The sequence below is a fragment of the Engraulis encrasicolus genome, chromosome 14 (genome assembly GCF_034702125.1).
Source record: "Engraulis encrasicolus isolate BLACKSEA-1 chromosome 14, IST_EnEncr_1.0, whole genome shotgun sequence".
Taxonomy (NCBI): Eukaryota; Metazoa; Chordata; class Actinopteri; order Clupeiformes; family Engraulidae; genus Engraulis; species Engraulis encrasicolus.
The window spans coordinates 20,709,408-20,731,711 of NC_085870.1; the positions used below are offsets into that span (position 1 = coordinate 20,709,408).

The 22,304-nt window shown below is 43.1% G+C and overlaps 2 protein-coding genes across 3 annotated transcripts; both read right to left on the minus strand.

The window, feature by feature from the left end:
- Positions 1 to 5,772: 5,772 nt before the first annotated feature.
- Positions 5,773 to 10,513, minus strand: LOC134462248 (gamma-crystallin M2-like). Of its 2 annotated transcripts, XM_063215173.1 has the most exons (4): positions 10,472 to 10,513; positions 9,329 to 9,331; positions 6,234 to 6,476; positions 5,773 to 6,051 (listed from the first exon to the last, which is right to left on the minus strand). In XM_063215173.1, the coding sequence occupies exons 1-4, from the start codon at positions 10,511 to 10,513 to the stop codon at positions 5,773 to 5,775; spliced, it is 567 nt and encodes a 188-aa protein (XP_063071243.1). The 2 variants fall into 2 exon arrangements, with proteins under 2 accessions (XP_063071243.1, XP_063071244.1); XM_063215174.1 differs by lacking the exons at positions 9,329 to 9,331; positions 10,472 to 10,513 and adding an exon at positions 7,750 to 7,761.
- Positions 10,514 to 20,319: 9,806 nt separating this feature from the next.
- On the minus strand, positions 20,320 to 22,033 carry LOC134462249 (gamma-crystallin M2-like). The gene is made up of 3 exons (XM_063215175.1): positions 21,999 to 22,033; positions 20,784 to 21,026; positions 20,320 to 20,610 (listed from the first exon to the last, which is right to left on the minus strand). Exons 1-3 carry the CDS (start codon positions 22,008 to 22,010, stop codon positions 20,332 to 20,334), a joined length of 534 nt encoding a protein of 177 aa, XP_063071245.1. The 5' UTR covers positions 22,011 to 22,033; the 3' UTR covers positions 20,320 to 20,331.
- Between the last annotated feature and the right edge of the window lie 271 nt (positions 22,034 to 22,304).

Here is a 22,304-nt window from a genome sequence, read left to right on the forward strand (position 1 = left end):
CCTTTGGAAGTTGACAACAATCTCCTTGGTCTTGTTGACATTCAGCAGGAGGTTGTTGTCTTTGCACCATCTGGCCAGCAGGTCTACTTCTTCTCTGTAGTGAGTCTCATCGCCCTTGGTGATGAGGCCCACCAGTGTTGTATCATCCGCAAACTTCACTAGATGGTTAGTGCTGTGGGTCGTTGTGCAGTCGTGTGTCAGCAGCGTGAACAGCAGGGGGCTGAGAACACAACCTTGCGGAGCCCCCGTGCTCAGGGTCAGGGTGCTCGAGGTGTTGTTCCCTACCCGTACTGCTTGTGGTCTTTGCATCAGGAAGTCCAGCAGCCAGTTGCAGAGGGAGGTGCTGAAACCTAGTTTGTCCAGTTTTCTGATGAGTTGTTGTGGTATTATGGTATTGAATGCTGAGCTGAAGTCAATGAACAGCATTCTCACATATGAGTCTTTATTGTCCAAGTGGGTGAGGGCTGGATGGAGGGCAGAGCAAATTGCATCCTCCGTGGATCGCTTGGCTCGGTATGCGAACTGGTAGGGGTCTAGGGTGGGGGGTAGGGTGGCTTTGATGTGTGACAGGACTAGCCGTTCGAAGCACTTCATGATTATGGGCGTCAGTGCTACAGGACGGTAGTCATTGAAGCATGATGGTGATGATTTCTTCGGCACAGGTCAAAAATCGGCTAAGTCCCCGACATTTGGGCTTACATTGCCCACGGGGACCCCGGTTCGAGTGCAGCTGGGGTCATTTCCTGACCCTGCCCCGTCTGTCTCTCCCAGTCATTACCTGTCTGCTCTCACACCGTCTGTCCCAGAGGTCTGCACGGGTCCATTTTTTTATACCCGGACCCACCCATGCCCGTGCAGTGCATTACCCACCCACCTGTAAACCCATGGTAATTTCAATGTTAAATCCGTACCCACCCGGACCCGTTAATATTCTACCCGTTACCCACCCGTGCCCGTGAAAAACTACTTCAAATCGAAAGTAGGCATGACGTGACTGATGTCATAACGGCTGCGGTGATATCAAAAATAGGTAAAATAGATAGATAAATCTAAATTAGGGATGTGCATTTGATTGATGGACTCCCACCGTCATCCCTTGAAAACATGTAGCCTAAATTCCGCCGACGTATCATAAAGAGTTCAATACTTATTTACAGTGGCCTTCCACCTACAGCACCAGGGGGGAGCAATAGCTTGAAAATGCTGTCGAGTGTACACCTCTGAACGTCCAGCAGCACATTCACTGGAAGAGGGAGTCTGTGCGTCCGTGACGAGAAATATTTCTCACTCCCTTCCCCTCCTCCATTCTCGTGGCACGGCAAAGTAAACCCCACTGAACAGTTTTTCACTAGTTGGGCTGCATTAGAACTAGTTAGCAATTGACATTGTTGACAGACAGTATCCCGATTCGCACGGCTACAGGGGTGGCTTTTACTTCGGAAAAGTTTGTTTTACAAATCCGAAGCAACGCCATATGAAACGACCCCCAAATAGAATAAAATCGAGAATAAAACCCCGCCCATTTGGGCAACTATTTACCCGTACCCGTGGGTACCCGACCCGGTGCAGGACTCTGGTCTGTCCTATAATAATAAAGGCCAAACCCCCCCCCCCCAAAAAAAAATACTTAAAAAGCTATTGTCCTTATATAGTGTGTTGATGAACATGTTCACATTATTTAGGCATTTTTTGACAAAGGTGGGCCATTCATTTCCATGTCTCATGTCCACCTCTAAAGAATGGCTGCCACGGATTGCCGTGAAAAGGGGGCGGGGTCACCTCTAGTCTAATAATACTCTATGGGCTACCACCTTGGTCTTTACCAAGGAGAGTAGAGACAGGAGGGCTTACTGACGTTATAACAGTAGTACGATGGCGAGGGGAGTACGGACATTTTATTCTTCTTCTACGGTCAGTATTGGAAGCATCAGGGAAGCATGCAATGCCACTTCCGCGAGGGTCAGAGTGTGGAGCAGGTCATAGGACAGCGTGAATGTTTGTCAGCTGTCCTTAATTACCCCCAGCAATTACTGCTAGTGCTCTAAATTAACTTTTTCCACCACCAGCCAATTTGGCTGGAAGATATTTTTTCTTATCAGCCAAACAGAAGTTCAAATAGCAAATTTTTTTATCTTGCCAAAATAAACTATGCGTTATGGTTTTTAAAAAAAATTTATTCAACTATTTCCACAACACAGATAAAGATAGGCCTACATAGACCTACTATTATATATGCTGTAGCCTACATTTTAAAAACAATTTTCAACTTCTGTTTATTTTTTATTATTCAATCCATTTAATTAGTTTTTCCTCCATTTCCACTGAAAAAAGTGAATCACATCACATATGCCAGACCTTTAACATAGCACTACCAAATAGGCCTACAGCTAACAGTACAAACCCTCCCTCAAACCAAGCCTATACAATCCTCACACAAACACAGCATACCATCAACATACTGGCAATATCATGGAGCATGCACAGAGGAGAGGGAGCGGAGGAGAAGAGAGGAGAGAAGAGAACACACACGCGCGCGCACACACGTTGTGCAATAAAGTGTAGGGCCTATGATGCCTTGTGTGTTTATGTACAGCCTGCTAGACACCTTAATTTCCTCTAGGAGCTCCACGCGCAACAACATGACAAGTAGCGATTACGCCATGTCACGGAAATGTTCGCTTTCTTTTTTACTTCCATAGCGTCGGTAGTTTTTTTGTTAATTCTTTTTTTTCACGCACTCGCATGTCCATGCAAGGTATGCCCTTCTTTCCGATGGAGTGGGCCTTACGTATCAGCAACTCCATGCAATTTAGCCGGGATTTAGAAAATGTCAGACTACTTCTGACTGACAGCTACGCTCATAAATTGACAGGCAGCTCTCCTCATCTGTCTTTCTCGCATACGCTCCACCACACCACTCGATTTAACGTCTCTATTAGCCTACGTGCATTCACCGACACAGTACCTTTGCTGTAACCACTACCACATTCTTTATCACCCGCACAAAATATACAACGCAGAAGCAGAGATGTATAAAGTAGCCTACTGGAGAAAAGTAGTGGAGTAGAAGTACCAGTATCATCTTGTCAAATGACTTGAGTAAAAGTCAAAAGTAACCTTTCCTTACCTTACTCAAGTAGAAGGACAAAAATATTCAAAATGTGTTGCTACTTGAGTAAAAAGTAGAAATAGAAGTAAAAGTACTGCATTAAAAAAATGGGGGAAAAAAAGTCAGTCAAAAGTTTGAATAGCATTTGGTTTATGTACAATAAGTCTCTTATGAAGTGCAAATACCATTATGGTTTGTTATGGCGATACCTCGTCTACCTCATCCATCTTGCCAACATGCCAGTGTCAATGCCAACTGATCGTCACTGACCGCGCCAAAAGACATGCGCGAGAATGCGATCTGCTTTTATTTCCCTACCATTGCATCGCCCACTGACCGCGAACACGTTCACTCATATCTGGTGATGACAGAGCCATCTAGCGCTCGGGCATAGAAACGAGTAACGAGTAACGAAAGCAGCACATGAAAAATATATCGGAGTAAAAGTATTAATTTCATCAGAAAAATGTAGTGCAGTAAAAGTACAAGTATGAGGAAAAAAATATTACTCAAAAAAGTACAGATACTGCAGTTTAGTACTTAAGTACAGTACTTCGTTACTTTTACTTCATTGCTATACATCTCTGCGCAGAAGTAACCAACGCTAGTCCTAATATAGAAACTGGTTTAAGCGCGAGCCGCGCGACTCTTTTAAAATCCCTCTGCTCTTCAAACAAGCAGTGGCTCCCTCTGGTGCGCGCTCTGATGTAGTTAGCCAATAGGCGCGAGGCTACGTAACTGTGATTAAATGACTAACCAATTGGGAGGGAAAGTGGAAAACAGCGATCCTAGCGGTTACGTTCCAAGCACCAGGGTAATCCTATTGAAACTCCCATAGACAAGTTTTAAAAAAAATCCCACAAAGATATGACTTGGAACTATAACACCAGACACATTTTTCAGCGTACACAATAGCATGAACTACTACCTGTGAAAATCTTAAGTCATTTTTTGCCCTTTTAAGAAAAATAGAAATTGTGCCAATCTGGTCGGAAACGGACTACAGCTCCCAGCATGCTGTGCTTCGCGCCTCGTTGACAACACAGAGAAACAAATGAACGCGAACGAACGCAAGTTCTTCGCATATCTTCACATTCTTGTAATCCTATGAGTTCCAAATTGTCTTCTTATTACACATATATACACGCGATCATTTTGGTATGGTTTTAAATTCTCTAGTAGATATGATGGCTTCTGTGGTGACGAGTAACCACCTCTCTGGCTCATGTTTGGCTATGCTAATTTGGCTATGCTAATTACATGGAGTAAACAAGCCACACATGCCACTCAGTGTAGTTCTGTATTAGCTTTTTAAAGAATATTAAAATCAGCTCAGATCAGTGAAAAACCGAACATTTTACCACCTGATTCGATAAAACGGGCCAACATGCCCATCATATGACTGCCACTACTTCTACTTCGTCGTCAGGGCCGAGATGTAATTTTTCAAAGAAAAAAAACATTCATTTGTTGCAGGGGGTTGGAACGTTGCCAGCAGGGGGCGATGAGATTACTTTCCCTCCCTATGGTTGTAGGCTACATCATGACGGTAGGCTAGTGTCCATGGGTAATGTAGGAAACATTGCCGTCTTTGGGTTCTCAGAAGCAGCGGTTTAGACGTTCATATTTAATCCAGTCGGGCGCTACCAGCCAAATTGGCGCATAGATCATTTTCTCTACTAGCCAAAATGAATATTCACGCGAATTTGGCGGGTTGGCGTGTGTTAATTTAGAGCCCTGATTACTGCTGACCAACAACTGCAGTTAATTTGGCCACAAATTATCCATCATGGTGTCGCCCCCACTGACCATGCGCAAGGGAGTACGGAAATTGTATCCATCGCACCCACTGACCAATGACCATGCGCAAGGGAGTTAATTTTCCATCCACTCGTGTCCTCAGGCAACGCCTCCGTACTACACCGTGGCCAATGCATTTCCCCCCCGAGAGATTGTTCTTCTGTTGAGTTTCTTTGGTAGCCTACTCACTTTTTCACCAGCATAATTTCAGAAAAATTGAAAAATATGTCATTTAAGTTATACTATTGACCTTCCTTTTCTGTTGTAAACTCAACAGATGTTGTATTAAACTTAATCTATATCATTTTGGAAATAACTCGTGTTCCTCTTGAAATCAGGGCTTGAAAACAAAATTATGTTTCAATCATTCCGTTCTGAATGGTTCAGGCGTTCTTGGGCCCCGCCACCAACATTTCATTCCTGAACCGCTTCGGAACGTAAAATAGCGTTCATTGATATTGTTCTGGAAGTATTTGTCGGGCATATCAAATCTATTTTTGTGTGGGCAGCGAACCGTTATTAACCGGTTTTGTGGATTTCAGAAGAAAGTTTCTGTTCCGGAACAGTTGAAGACCATTTTGTTTTCTGTTCCTCGTAAAATTCCATTTGTTTTCGGTTTCGTTCCTTGAACTGCTTCGGAGCCCTGGTTGAAATAGCCTATTGGTCAAAATGTTACTTTTCAAAAGGGATGTACTCATTATGATAGATATAGATGTAGATAGATATGACAGACCAACAGCATATATTCCTTTAATTTCTTAATTAATCCTTGTGACAGAATCTGTATGATAAAACGTCATAAAGCCAAGCTTTCATTCAAAACATTTTATTCAAACTTCTTCCCAATACAATTGAATGGCATTTTAGTACCAAGAATCCATGATACGCCTCATGCTCATGAATCTCATGTTGTGGTATCCCATGTTCTGGAAGTTTCTGTACTCTCCAGGAGGGAAGTACCACATCTTGCCTCTGTACTGGGGCTGCTCATACATGAGCCAGTGGCCATCCATCACATGGCAAGACATGCAGTGGTTCATACGGTAGCGATCCATGATGGAGTCACAGTCATCCATACACTCGTGCATCTGACCACTGAAGCTCTCCCTCTCGTAGATTCTCATTCTGTAGTTTCCTCTGTACTGTAAGTGCAAGTAGACATCAGACATGATTAGAAAGGATTAGAAACTCATAATAGCAGTTTTGCTTTATAACCATAAGTGTTATTAAAAATATGTTTTATACTCAACACTCATATCAAAAGTCAAGCAAAAGTCAGATAAACAATTTCATAAAATGTACTTCTATTTAGCCATTTATTTACCATGGGGATGAAGCGGCAGGATCTGATGGAGTTGTTCCAACCCCACATGCTCATGTAGTCAGGGTACTCGCCCCTCCTAATGAAGTACTGGTTTCCCATGTAGTTGGGCTGGTCGTACATCATCCAGCAACCACTGTGCACCCTGAAGGATCCACAGCGGCTGAGGTGGGAGGAGAAATCAGCATAGTCTCCATTGCAGTCCCAGGAACGGCCCCCATAGTTCCTCTCCTCGTAGAAGGTCACCTACAGAAACAATCATCTTTTTGTTATTATTCAGACCAGAGTAATCGAATAAGGCATAGTACTATACAAGACTAGCATAAACAAGCCATTTACCTATGTAATTTCATACTGCTTCAATGATTTGAAGCCATAAATGATTTGATCATACAGAGAAATGGAAGTGGTCTTACCTGGACACCTTAGTCTTAATAACCTTGTTACTTTTGCAAAGCAATTGTGTATTCACTTTAAAGTGTCCTTTAAAACATTTTACAAAAGGTCTGTCTAATAACCATTTTGGAACGAAACTTAGTACTTTTGACCCCGTTATAACATTGGTCCCCAGATTACTATTTATTCATGTATTTTTTCAGAAAAGGTACTAGTCCGGTGACAAACTTTGCATCCTCTTAGGTACAGAGTGATACTTTAATTTCTCTGAGTGTGGTTAATCTTAAATGGATAGCCTATTTTGTGAATTGCCCTAATCTATGTCATTGTTGACATTGGTGTTTTGAAAAATGAGAAAAGGTTGTACCATTAATAGATTCTATATAATAAAGAATCTATGCATGGTGCGACCTTTTCTCATTTTTCAGTTTTACAATATTTTGGTCAACACTCTCAAAAGAAGAAAAACTTGTTCGGTGAAGCCTGCTCCAATCTTTATGACATTGGTGTTTTATAATTGACCAAGAAATTAAAACTTCTCAAGCTATCGAATAAGGCATAGTACTATATGTAATTTCATACTGCTTCAATGATTTGAAGCCATATAAATGATTTGATCATACAGAGAAATGGAAGTGGTCTTACCTGGACACCTTAGTCTGTATAAACTTGTTACTTTTGAAAAGCAATTGTGTATTCATTTTAAAGTGTCCTTTAAAATATTGTACCTTCAGGTAGGCCTACAAGTTCACTTTTACAAAAGGTCTGTCTCATAACTGTTTTGGAACCAAACTTAGTAGTTTTGAGCCTGCTGTTATATTGGTCCCCAAATTACTATTTATTAATTTATTTTTCCAGAAAAGGTACTGGCCGGGTGATAAACTTTGCACTCTCTGAGGTACACAGTGATACTTTCATTTCTCTAATTGTAATTAACCTAAAATTGCTATTTTGTCTTCTGATTTTGTATGTAGCATTTGTGTTACAGGTAAAGTCCACTTAAAAACATTAAAGGTAATTTCCTGATGCCATTACCACTGCACACATTTACCTCCAAGAAAAATAGATAGCAAATGACAAAATAAACGTTACTGTTATCTTCACTAGAATCACAGTATCTTACCTTGCCCATCATGTTTGCAGCTGTTGAGTCTGACCTGGTTTGCCAGTTCATTCACATGTGGCAGCTTTTATACTGGCCATTGGTTCCCACCATTTGTTGTAGTCTACCTTTGTTTCAAAGCCCTGAGTCAGTTTCACAAAAAGTCTTTGTTGTAAGAACGCTTCCTGGACTCAAAAAGGTGCTCTTTGAGGTGCTCTTTGGATGGGCAAATGTAGAAATTGAAAAAGAAAAAATACCAAGGCACTCTCTTCTGTCAAAAGTAAAAAGCCTTTATTCCATGGCTTGGTTACAATAAACCTTTAACAAAAAATTCTAGCATGTTACGGCCGTCCGGCCTTCCTCAGGGAGTAAAAAAAAACCCTTTTCAACGCCTGAGTCAGTTTGTTTGTTTTTCATGATTCCATATCTTTTTCCTCTGAGTTGAGTGAGTCCATTTTTTTTCTCTATGCATGCTCTAAAAAGTAACACTTAATAACAAAATTGATTTTCTTGATTTCTTTTGGTGTTTCTTAAAGCTAGATACAGGTAAGGTAGTTGCCCTTTGAAATTACTTCAGTGTTGTGTCGTGTCTGTGATACATCTTTTTGTTCTATAAAATTTAAACGACTGAATGAACATCCTCCATGACAGGTGATTCCATACTTTTTGCCAGGGGTTGTACTTAGAATTTGATGGTGGTGGTAAGTATTCATGAAAACGGTAACGTTAGTGTATGAGCCGCATGAATTCTGGAAATAAACTACTAAAAATATTACACAGTGCACCTTTAAATTCTAAGTGGCATAAAATGTTTTTTTTTCATAGCTTAATTTCTCAGAAGTTCCTCTTTCTCATAATCATAATCTATGCGGTTTACTGAAATGTTTAATATATCTGACATTGTAGAAATATGTCAGTCACTTCAAATACTTTCTGCTAAAATGTATCTCCCTTTAGGCAAAAAAGAGAATGCAGGTGTGCTGTATTTTGATTTAATGAATAAACCAAAAAAGAGATAAGAAAACCGGATGTCTAAAGCGCACCCATCATTCTGACAAAGGGGTCAGTGTCCCGGGCCCGCAGGGGAAAAGGGGGCCCAGACTTGGGTCCTTATTATACTGTATCAGATCGGGGTCCCTCTTTTTTGATTTTGTCCCCAGCCCTGGAGACTTGGGCTGATCACTGACAGAAGGAAAACATTTCATTTAATATGAAAAACAACATGAATCTCAAATGCAATAAACTGTGAATGAATGAATGAATGAATGAATGAATGAATGAATGAATGAATGAATGAATGAATGAATGAATGAATGAATGAAACCAGTACAGACCTAGTTAGTCCTCTTTACATATTCTTCTCCTCTCTGCAACACCCTCTCCCTGTGTAGATGACAAGGCTCCATAACTGTCTGCTCAGCCCTAGTCTTCTCCACGTTACAGCCTATACTCCAGATGTCTACTACGGTATGTATCGCCCATTCCTGCCCTGACATTCTTCATTTTCTCCACTTTACAACACAACCCTGATTTTCGCTAAAGACAGCTCCACATAGTCACCCCTCTCCTTCGCTAGTCAGCTTGGTATGACTTGGACTGCCCACTAAAGAAAAGGAAATCATTTCATTTAGTACAGGGAATATTCCACAGCACTTGCCATGATTCGGGTGAAATTTTAAAATATATATGAATAAATTAATTACATACCTGGTTAGTCTTCTTTACATATTCTTCTCATCCCTGCAACACCCTCTCTCTGTGTACAGTAGATGGCAAGAGTCCATAACCTTCGAAGCTTCAGTCTTCTCCATGTTCTAATCTACTCCAGATCTCCTGCACTCTCAGCCTTGAGAGCCTCAGCCTATGACAGTGCAAATTTTACCTCCAAGCTAACAGTTAACATTAAGTCCTATGAGACCAGTTCGCAAGCTGGTCTCATAGGACTCAATGTTAACTGCTAGCATGGAGGTAAAATTTGCACTGACATATCCCGAGAACGGTTGAAAGTACAGGAGAACGGTAAAACCCTATTATTTAACTCACTAAGGGGAGGTGTAAAATAAGCTTATTTCCAAAAATGGGACGATATCACTTTAAGCACAATCCTCGTTTTCCTCAGCCAGCTCCTAACATTCACCTCCTCATTCATCTCCCTCTCATCATCCTTCACCTCCTCCTCCTCCTCCTCAGCCTGCGTCTCCTCTTTAGTCTTCTCTGGCCAACTCCAAGATTCCAAGAATGGCCTCAAGTCATTCCAAAGCTTCATCCAGATGTTCCATTTGCTGTCATTGTCCCCAAAGGGGTCAGTTGTCCTGGGCCCAGGGAGTGGAGGCCCCGATTTGGGTCCTCAGTATATTGCATGTATTGGATGTGTGGGCACTTCAGACGACCTTATCCCAGGCCCGGCCAAAGCTGTCGGGGGCCCTGGCCGTCATCTCCCTCAGACCTCTTCTCCTCCCCTTCCTCTTCCTCCCGACCTCTTTGCATCAGTACCTCTTGTCTTCCTCTGGACTCGCTGTAGGACACATCATTGTCACCTCCTCCTCCATAGTCCTATTTAAGCCATATCTCCTCTTCAATCTCCTCCTCCTTAACACATTCATCATCTTCAATCTCCTCTTTAAACCACCTCTCATCTTCAATCGCCTCCTCTTTGACCCATTTCTCCTCTTCGATCTCCTCCTCTTTGAGCCGTTTCTCATCTCCAGTCTCCTCCTCCTTACTGCCAAATTGACCAATTAGCAGTGTTGTAATTCTCCACCTCCTCCTCCAGTCGTCTCCTCATCCTCTAGTCTGCTCCTCTTAAGTCTGTTCCGCAGAGTTTACCTTCATCTTTACCTGCTCTGTATTGCTCCTCCTTTTTCCAATCTCTCCTCATCACTCCCCCCTTCTTTAGTCTCTTCCTCCTCCTCCTCCTCTATCTCTCATCTTCAATCTACTCCTCTTTTCCTCATTTATCATTTTCAATAGCCTCCTCTTTCATTGACTCATCATAGTTGTCTCCTCATCTTTAAGACGTTTCTCATCTTCTATCTCCTCCTCCTTACTGCCAATTAGCAGTGTCGTAATTCTCCACCTCCTCCTCCACAGTCATCTCCTCCTCATCCTCTAGTCTGCTCCTCTTTAAGTCTGTTCCGCACAGTTCACCTCCATCTTAACCTGCTCCACATTACTCCTCCTCTCTTCCTCCCTCCTCATTGCGCCTCCCTCCTTCAGTCTGCTCCTCTCATTGTTCAACTCCTCCTAAACAAGCTCATCATTACCCCCCCCCCCTTCATCTGTAATGTCCTCCTCTTCAGACTGTTCCTCATAGCTCATCTCCACCTTCTGCTCCACACTACTCTCCCTCTCTTCAATCTCCCGTCGTTACACCCCCCCCTCCCGTTTTTTTTTCTTTAGTCTTTTTCTTGTCTCCTCTTTTTTATCTGTAATCTCCTCCTCATACCTCCTAATCCCCCCATGCCCTGTTTAGTCTTAGGCCTGTAGTAACAAATACATCAATTCATGAATCTATAATTTCTATTTGCATGCTTGTACATGTATGTTTGAATGAACATCCCATGACAGTGGTGTGGTCTCTTAACGTCACATTACGATATTCTTGTTTGTCTATTATTTTGTTATATTGGTTTTGGCTTAGTGACAAAAAAATCTGTATCATCATTAGTTATCACTAACTTGTTGGTCAACTAATTGTCCAGCAAAAACTGTTAACTAAACAATGTTCTCTTTTTAAAACCACTCTTTCTCAAGTTGAATGTTGGTGCTTGAGCTGCTCTCTATAAAAAGAAGATGAGTAAAGTTAAGTTAAAGTTAAGTTAAGAGTTAAGTCAACAGTTGACACAAATCTAAACAATGCAAAGAGTACAGACCTGATTGCTGCTTGACGTAGCGCGTTGTTTGAGCTTCTTATCCAGTTCCTGTAGGCTCTGTTCTATTTTCCTTTTCCTTTCCTCATCCTCTTGCTTCTTAGCCGCCGCCTTCTCCTCTGCCTTCACCTTTTTCGCTTCTTTGTAAGCAGCCCATTTATTCATGGACGTTTCTACTCTTTTCCAGTCACTCAGGCCCATCTGCAGATTGTGATGTTTTTCCTGCGCTCGGTCTGCTCATGATACGGGGCCATCATAAAGCGCTAATCAGACAGAAGGACAAAAGAACATTAGTATGGTTACTCCACTTCTCCACCTCATGGCTTTTAAAGGACTTGATTGGTAATGAGATTTAAGTTCAATGAAAATGCTGGTTTTCTTACCATAAAGATGGTGTCCTTCCTTCTCCTCTCTGACGTATGTCCTGTCAATTTTGTCTTGATGGCGCTAAGTGACTGTTTTGTTAACCCAACAGAACACCCTATCTATTACATCCTTGCCCTCCTTTGGAGCGTTGTCGCCTGTCCCTGACGCGTTCTGCTCTGTGGAGGCTGCTGCCTCACCCTGTGCCATAGCTTGAGATGGGCGATGCCCTATCGTCTCCAGGTAGCTTATCTTCTCCGTAATTATGTCCCAGTCCACTGTACGAGGGTCTTGCACCTTCACCTTCTCCACTTGAGCAGTAGCAGTAGTTGCAGCGCTAGCACTCGTGCTACTAGCTCGTAACTCCTTGGCCACTGAACAGATTGGTGCTACCTTGCCCCCTGGTGGAATAGGTACCTTCCTGGCCCCTGGAGGGATTGGTGCTTCCTTGGCCCCTGGAGGGATTGATGCCTCCTTGGCCACAGGAGAGATCGATGCTACCTTGGCCAGTGGGGGAATTGGTACCTCCTTAGCCACTGAACAGATGGGTGCTACCTTGGCCCCTGGTGGAATTGGTGCTTCCTTGGCCACTGGTTGGATTGGTAACCCCTTGGCCAGTGGGGGAATTGGTGCTTCTGCGAACTGCCAGCCCTGTCCATTCTAGAGTTCAGCTTCCTCTCATGCTGCTCTGATACTGATCTGGTGCAGTTCTGGCTCTGATTCTGATTCTGATAGTGATGGACTCCTGTCTCTGCACTGGCCGCCGGAGCAGACGCCAAAACAGTGATGACATGATTCCTCTTCTGCTGGGAACTTGCGAGTGAGCCAGAGTGTGTACAAGCAGGTGGTGGCACCTGTGCAGTGCTGGGGGTTTGATGAATCCCACCGCCACCGTTATCACCACAAGACTTAAATGGCAGATATTTGTTTTTGCCTTTGACATTGGCTTGAACGACAGGGTGAAAGAGTTCTCGGGATAGGTTCCTTGTCACTGGATGCAGGTTGTTGTTCAATTGTTTTGCATTTTCAGTGTCCTCCTTGGGCTTACCATTCTTGTGGATAGGATGAGTATTGTTGTCTTCAGTCCTTTGTTGCTCCAGGGTTTGTTGCACTACATGATTCACCTTGTGCATGTCTGTCTGCTCATCTGTGCTTTCATCGCTCTTGCTCTCACTTTGCCTTTCAAACTGTTTGTGCATTTTTGTGCTTGCAGTTTGGCTTTCCACCGTTTACCCTGTTTTCATTCTGTTTGTCAGCTTTTCTTAGGGGGCACCTCCCATTTGTGTCTTCTGTTCTGCTTGTTTTCTCCTTGGCCTGATTGCTTTGGGTGATCTCTCTTGATATTGTTTGTTCCCTGTTTGCTTCCTGTAAGTGCGGACTTCCTGAGCCAGTCTCCTTGTCCACTATTTGTGCTGGGTTCGCTCTCTGCTTGTCTGTGCTTCTGAGGCCAGTCTTACCTGTAGCTGGTTCTTTTCCATTCGCTGTCGGCTTGTTAACATTTCTCTGGCTAGTCTGCCTTGCTAACAGCTGTTCCTCACATTCTGCCTCAGAGTCTGAATTCTCTGAGGAAAGGCTTACCGGTAACTCTTTCTTTTGCATTTGATTTCTGCTTGTCTGCGTTTCTCTGGCTAATGAGCTTTGGCAATGGCTGTTTTTCACACTCTGCTTTTGAGTCTAAGCTCTCCGAACCGTCTGTCAAACGTTCACTCTCCGTACAGCCAGAGCCAGTCTTCTTTGCCACCAGTTGTGCTGGGTTTGCCTTCTGTTTCTTGGTGTTTCTGGGGCAGGTTTTACCAATAACAGTTTCTTTTTTGTCTGCTTTCTGCTTCATCAAATTGATCTGGCTAGACTTCCTTGCTAACAGCTGTTTTTCACTCTCTGCCTCCGAGTCTGAGCTCTCTGAGTGGTCTGACATATCTTCTTTTTTCAGCCTCTTCACCTTTAACCTTTGGCTACTTTGTGCTGCGTTTGCTTTCTGTTTGTCTGTGTTCTTAAGGTAAGTCTTACCGGTAGCTGGTTCTTTTGCATTTGCTTTCTGCTTTCTTGCATTTCTCTGGCTACTCTGCCTTGCTAATGGATTTTCCTCAAACTCTGCCTCAGAGTCTGAGCTCTCTGAGCCGTCTGTCAAACTTTCACCCTGTCGTCCTTCATCCCTCTTGACCGTTAACGTCTCCCTTTCACACTTGGCCCCTTTGGTCAGCCCTTTTTCTGAAGAAGACACATGTTGCAACGTGTGAGCACATCTTTTAAAAGGCTTTTTAACTTTATCAAGCAATGTGCCTTTGGAGTCCTTGGCAACACTTAACAATGGCTACAACTGGAATTAGGTTTGACCATATCTTGAAGCCACTTTTCTTTTTCTTGAACCTCTGTCTTGTAAAGCTTTCTTTTCAGTTCCCTTAGCTCTTTGTCTTTCTCTTGAATGGCCTTGGCAGGGAGCTGTCTTTGTATGGGACCGGGGAACTTAGGACTCTTTTTCTAAAAAAGGGTCCTATGTTCCCCACATTGTATGTTTCCGAGTTTTCAAATTGTGCCCTTCCCAAAACCATCCCTAAACCTAACCTGTCAGTAATGCAATGTTTCTGAGTTTTAAATTTGTGCCCTGACCAAAACTATCCCTAAACCTAACCTGTCAGAGGTGCAACAGCAACCTGCGCTTTGCCATGTGGCAGCAGTCTACTTGGAAGCAGAGGGGAACATAGAACCCTTTTTTGAAAAAAGGGTCCCATGTTCCCCGGTAGAGGGGAACATAGGACCCGGGGAACGTAGGGATGACCCCCCTTGGCCATGTGCTTTTCCCGCAGCTCAGCAGCATTCAGCTCTGCCTTCAGCTGCCGAATCCTCTGCTCCTTACTTCCCACACCCACCATCTTTTCTCCAAGTTGTGCATCTGTTCCATCTCTTTTACCTCTATCTCTTTGAGTGCATGTCTTGACATTTGAGTGTCTGTGCACTGTGCTGTTGTCTCCATCAATTCCTGCTCTACTGAGAGCAACCTTTCTAGTTCTTGTAGCCTCAGCTCCATCTAATCCATCAGTCTAGCGATGCACTCAGACTCTGTCGGTGTCTTACGCCAATCGCCTGTCTCCGTGCCCAAGTTAGCGTTGCGCTCCCAGTGTCCCTCCGCCTCTGCTTGTGCCTGTGCCTTACGCCAGTCGCCTGTCTTCGTTTTGCTGTGCAAGTTTTCCTGTGCGCTATTCATGAGCGTCTCAAGCCGGTGATGCCTTGCTTCACTTTTCCTCGCCCAACCTCTATTTCTCTCCACCTTATTCTTCTCCCTAGTTCTTCATCTTCTGCTGTCAGACTGGAGAGCCATTCTTCTATCTCCCCCTCCTCCTCCTCTTCAATCTCCCCCGCCTCCTCCTCTTCTATCTCCCCCTCCTCCTCTGCTTCTATCTCTCCCTCCTCCTCTTTTAGCATCTCTCTCACTCTTTCCCTCCTGTTCTTCCTCTCTCTCTTTCTCTCTCGTTTCTCCACTCCACTCCTCTCAGTCTTTCCAAATCCTTAAAGAGAAATAAAGGTGTCTGAATGTCACATTTTAAATTCATATTAGTATCTAAATGTCTGATCCCACAGTACATACAGTATAGGGGATTGGTTCCGCTGAGCAAGCTTCGACTCTTAAGTTTCATTGCTAGTTTTAATTTTCCCCGTTGAAAATATCCCACAAAAAAGCTAAGGCACATTTGAACATCTGCTACACAATGGCACAAAGCCTAAACAGCAGGCTCACATGCAAAATTCTCCCGAGTCCCAACTGTTGGCAGAGCCTTGAAACCGCGTTGAAGATTGTAACTTTGCGAATCCCAATTTGGAACTAGTAATATGCGCACTTGATTATTTTAGATTAATTTTGAACATACCACTTTATGCGCTATATGTAGTCTCGGAGCCAATGGTTATTGGGGTGCCCTGCCGTCAGCTCTGTCAGTCAGTTTGCTCCGGTGTAAAGTCTGACAGAATGACATTAACACATGCCTTGTATTTTGTCAGTGGTTTTGGAGATAATGACTGAGCGCTTCACTCCAAGGCAAACATAAGTAGCCTACTTCAGCACCACAGATGTAGACAGCGGCCCTCAGGAGCAACTCCAAGAATAATCGTAGAGGCTGTGCACGGGCGCTCACGTGCAATGATCGTTGGGAAACAAGAGAGTTGTAGAAAATCTAAGAACATTCGTAGAATCAGTCTTCAACTCAGGCCATTAACAATCGTTAACGGGAGACGCACCCCTGGTCATTAAGCTCCCAGTTGACTATTGGTCGCCTGTTCATCATAACTGATTGCCCTAACTGTTGCATACTTTATACAAGTTGTAAACAACCTCAGGTCTTATCCTTGTGTATGGCTAGAGGACACCAGAACAATATCCTGCTCAATTTATTCATCAGTTCCTTCTTTTGTGACACTACCCAAAAGGATGTTGACAAAATGTTATGGATGACCAATGGACCAAAGTGTGTAGGCCTACCCAGTGTATTGCTTAATTGAACTGAATTGAAGTGTGGAGGTTAAATAAGCCTACGAAAAACAAACTTGCACCTGCATTGAATTGAGATGTAGGCCTAAGATTAAAGATGAAATAGCCTAAAAAACAAGCGTGCACCTCCGTACCATGACTATTAATCATATTAGGAATTTGATGTGATATATATATTTATATAGAGTACTAAGGTGGCCTATCTTGTCTAATGCATCATCCCATCTTAAGTAGCGTTAAAAAAACATGTTCTGTCCATTGTAAAATCATGAAAATTAATTGGAGTGGAATGTCGATCATAGATCTATTACCATGGTAACCCTTATGACATAGGCGGCGCTACAGCAAGACTCTTGGGGAAGCTAAACAAAAAAAACAAAACAAAAAAAAAGGGGGGGGGGGCAAACGTCATCGGAGAAACTGTTGTGGTAGGAGGGTCCGGGGGCACTGTATCAGTCGCCACGCGAGACCCTAACCGCGGCTTTTCATTTATTATCTGCATGACATTATGATGTTGAAACAAAATGATGAACAAATAAAACGGAACATTTCCATGCGCAACTACTGGGTCTTCATGCTCGTGCGCCAATGGAACTCTCAAACGCGACAGGCACACACACGCACGCACACACACACACTGGAGGCAGGAGAGGAAGACGGCTAGTTGCCAGACCATGAACTATGTCTCCAAAAATGTCTCGAGCAATCAAATCATACACCCGACTGTACACACCTTTGTTTCTATTGACATTTTCATGCGCTAGGTCACTCTACCATCAGACCGGTATCAAAACTCGCAATCAAACTCGCAAAACTAATGACGAGGCAAAATTCGCACACATGGGGGGAGACAGGGGAGCAAAAAGCCAGCTGATTGACCGTACCATGCCCAAAAATATCATATGGGGCTCTCATATCCAACAGGCTGTCTTCAGATGTCAGTTTTGCAGCTCAAATAATACAAATATGCTGTAATTTTTAATTTCTAGTTGAAGTAGCGTGTAATGTAGTTCGCTACATTTTCCAGATGGTTGTAGTTAGCTTAATATTTATATTGGATGTAGCTTGTCTAGTGGAGCTAAATGTTAGCTTACTAAGTAGCTTGCGCAGCCAGACACCGTTCTCGCTGCCTCGCACTGTACACTGGCCACTCCAGTCACACGCAGATGCCCAACAAACACAAGCGAAACTACACATCACATTACATATGGTAACTAAACCACCCTGGCAGCCCACCATGAATTCAGGAAAGGTGTGCATTTTTGAAAGTGGTGTATGTCACCAAGCTAACACCAGTGGTGTTAGCTTGGTGACAGGATAGCACAGGTGCTGCTTTGAAGTGATGGCTAGTTAGACGGAAGACAAAGACAACTACATCGATAACAACATTGACAACAACATTGCCACCAAATAGTAAACTTAGTGCTTCGGCAAGCACATCAGGGGGGGAAAACGGATTTCCTACCTTATTCTGTCCTGTTAATTCCTGTTACTTGAAGATAGAGGCAACATATCCATTTAAATTCGCCAAATAGGCTATCCATTTGATAGATACCTGTAGTGTGGTTGAATAACGAATTCTAAAGAGGAAAATGTCAACATTGTGACCTATGGCTGGTGGGAAAAAAAACGAATGATCTAAAAATGAAATGTAGTGGAATGGAATCCCAATTTATTCCAGAGGTCACTGCTTTATCGAGATATTAAACATTCCAGATTTCATTTCATAAAACACGAGCCAGTAGAACTGACACCTGATTGGTTGGCCGCAGCATGACATCGCCGCAACGAAGCTAGATCTACTAACAAGGTGGATAGGCACTTCAGCAGGAAACCCCCGTTTAGTTTCCTTGTGTGTGCCGACACTCCATCGCTGGATATAAAAAAACGTGATTTTAAATTTTCATTTTATTTATTTCTTATGACAAGTTTGGGGAAGCTAAGCTTCCCCTAGCCTCTTAATAGCGCCGCCCATGCCTTATGACCCTGCTCACTCCCCTTTCTATTTCCTGTTTGCTGTTACTATAGTGCCACCATTGCATATGTCACAATGTCCTTTTCTTTTCACATGAAAAATGTCCCATCTCTACCTACCTTTGGGTTGCAGGCAAATTCGCTTTACTTATTATAAACAGCAGATGGTGCTGTTGGACAGATATTCGCAACGTAGAACCCCAGGGCCTGTCCATGCTCATTCCAGTGGCTGCACATAGGCTACCACACATTAGACTAGAGGTGACACAGCAATTCGCTACAGCACTGGTAAACGGCACATGCAGCCTGAGCCTACCATCTTGTGTAGGTAGGCCTAGTATAGGCACCTTTAGTCAATGCAACTCAATGGAGAACACGCCCTCCTCTGTCAAAAACCGGCTAAGCCCCCGACTTTTGGGCTTACATTGCCCACGGGGACCCGGGTTCGAGTGCAGCTGTGGTCATTTCCCGACCCTGCCCCGTCTGTCTCTCCCAGTCATCATTACCTGTCTGCTCTCACACTGTCTGTCCTATAACAATAAAGGCCAAAAAAGCCCCCCCTAAATATTTAAAAAGCTATTGTTGTCACATTATTAAGCCTTTTTTTTTTTTTTTTTACAAATGTGAGCCATTAATTTCCATTTCTCATGTCTACCTCTAAAGCATGGCTGCCACGGATTGCCGTGAAAAGGGGGCGGGGTCACCTCTAGTCTAATAATACTCTATGGGCTACCACCTTGGTCTTTACCAAGGAGAGAAGAGACAGGAGGGCTTACTGACGAAACGATGGCGAGGGGAGTACGGACATTTTATTCTTCTTCTACGGTCAGTATTGGAAGCATCAGGGAAGCAGGAACAGGTCATAGGAACTGTGGAACAGGTCATAGGACAGCATGAATGTTTGTCAGCTGTCCTTAATTACCCCCAGCAATTACTGCTGACCAACAGCTGCAGTTAATTTGGCCACAAATGATCCATCATGGTGTCGTCCCCACTGACCATGCACAAGGGAGTACGGAAATTGTATCCATCGCACCCACTGACCAATGGCCATGCGCAAGGGAGTTAATTTTCCATCCACTTGTGTCCTCAGGCAACGCCCCCGTACTACACCGTGGCCAATGCATTTCCCCCCCAGAGATTGTTCTTCTGTGTCGAGTTTCTTTGGTCTTCACCAAAGAGACTTGAGATAAGAGGGCTTACTCACGTCATAACAGCGTAGTACGAAATGATGGTGAGGGGAGTACGGAAATTTTCTTCTTCTTCTACGGTCAGTATTGGAAGCATCAGGGAAGCATGCAATGCCACTTCCGCGAGGGTCAGAGTTGGGAACAGGTCATAGGACAGCGTGAATGTTTGTCAGCTGTCCTTAATTACCCCCAGCAATTACTGCTGACCAACAGCTGCCGTTAATTTGGCCAAAAATTATATATCATGGTGTTGCCCCCACTGACCATGCGCAAGGGAGTACGGAAATTGTATCCATCGCACCCACTGACCAATGACCATGCGCAATGGAGTTAATTATCAAGTCTATTTTTGTGCGGGCAGCGAACCGTTATTAACCGGTTTTGTGGATTTCAGAAGAACATTTCTCTTCCGGAACAGTTGAAGACCATTTTGTTTTCGTTTCCGTTTCTGTTCCTCGTAGAATTCCAGTCATTTTCTGTTTTCGTTCCTTGAACCGCTTCAGAGCCCTGGTTGAAATAGCCTATTGGTCAAAATGTTCGTTTTCAACAGGGGTGTACTCATTATGATAGATGTAGATGTAGATGGATATGACAGACCAACAACATCTATTCCTTTAATTCCTTAATTAATCCCTGTGACAGAATCTGTATGACAAAAAGTCATAAAGTCAAGCTTTCATTCAAAACGTTTTATTCAGACTTCTTCCCAATACAATTGAATGGCATTTTAGTACCAAGAATCCATGATACGCCTCATGCTCATGAATCTCATGTTGTGGCATCCCATGTTCATCCAGTTTCTGTACTCTCCAGGAGGGAAGTACCACATCTTGCCTCTGTACTGGGGCTGCTCATACATGAGCCAGTGGCCATCCATCACATGGCAAGACATGCACTGGTTCATACGGTAGCGATCCATGATGGAGTCACAGTCATCCATACACTCGTGCATCTGACCACCGAAGCTCTCCCTCTCGTAGATTCTCATTCTGTAGTTTCCTCTGTACTGTAAGTACAAGTACAGACATGATTAGAAAGGAATCCCACTCATAATAGCAGTGCATTATAATCATAAGTGTTATTAAAAATATGTTTTATACTCAACACTCATATCAAAAGTCAAGCAAAAGTCAGATAAACAATTTCATAAAATGTACTTCTATTTAGCCATTTATTTACCATGGGGATGAAGCGGCAGGATCTGATGGAGTTGTTCCAACCCCACATGCTCATGTAGTCAGGGTACTCGCCCCTCCTAATGAAGTACTGGTTTCCCATGTAGTTGGGCTGGTCGTACATCATCCAGCAACCACTGTGCACCCTGAAGGAGCCGCAGCGGCTGAGGTGGGAGGAGAAATCAGCATAGTCTCCATTGCAGTCCCAGGAACGGCCCCCAAAGTTCCTCTCCTCGTAGAAGGTCACCTACAGAAACAATCATCTTTTTGTTATTATTCAGACCAGAGTAGTTGACAATGAATTGCCCTAATCTATGTCATTATGACATTTACGTCATTGTTGACATTGGTGTTTTGAAAAATGAGAAAAGGTGGCACCATTAATAGATTCTATATCATTACACAGACGCGTTTCGGCGTTCTGCCTTCCTCAGAACGCTGAAACGTGTCTGTGTAATAATAAAGAATCTATGCATGGTGCGACCTTTTCTCATTTTTCAGTTTAACAATATTTTGGTCAGCACTCTCAAAGGAAGAAAAACATGTTGGGTGGAGCCTGCTCCAACCTTTATGACATCGGTGTTTTACAATTGACCAAGAAATTAAAACTTCTCAAGCTATCGAATAAGGCATAGTACTATACAAGATAAACGAGCCATTTACCTATGTAATTTCATACTGCTTCAATGATTTGAAGCCATATAAATGATTTGATCATACAGAGAAGTAGTCTTACCTGGACACCTTAGTCTGTATAAACGTATTACTTTTGCAAAGCAATTGTGTATTCATTTAGTTTCCTTTAAAATATTGTACCTTCAGGTAGGCCTATAATTTCATTTTACTAAAGGTCTGTCTCATAACCATTATGGAACCAAACTTAGTAGTTTTGACCCTGCTATTATATCGGTCCCCAAATTACTATTAATTCATTTATTTTTCCAGAAAAGGTCCCGGCCCGGTAACACACTTTGCACCCTCTTAGGTACACAGTGATGCTTTCATTTCTCTAAGTGTATTTAACCTAAAAATTATATTTTGTCTTCTGATTTTATATGTACCAGTTGTGTTACAGGTGAAGACCACTTAAAAACATTAAAGTTAATTTCCTGATGCCATTACCACAGCACACATTTACTTCCAAGCAAAATAGATAGAAAACGACAAAATAAATGTTACTGTTATCTTCACTAGAATCACAGAAAGCACAGTATCTTACCCTGCCCATCATGTTTGCAGCTGTTGAGTCTGACCTGGTTTGCCAGTTCATTCACATGTGGCAGCTTTTATAGCCTACTGGCCATTGGTTCCCACCATTTGTTGTAGCCTACCTTTGTTTCAAAGCCCTGAGTCAGTTTGTTTGTTTTTCATGATTCCATATTTTTTCCTCTGAGTTTAGTGATTCCATATTTTTTTCTCTCTGCATGCTCTAAAAAAGTAACAATTACTTACTAACAAAACTGATTTTCCTGATTTCTTTTGACAGATAGTTGCCCTTTGAAATGACTTCAGTGTTGTGTCGCGT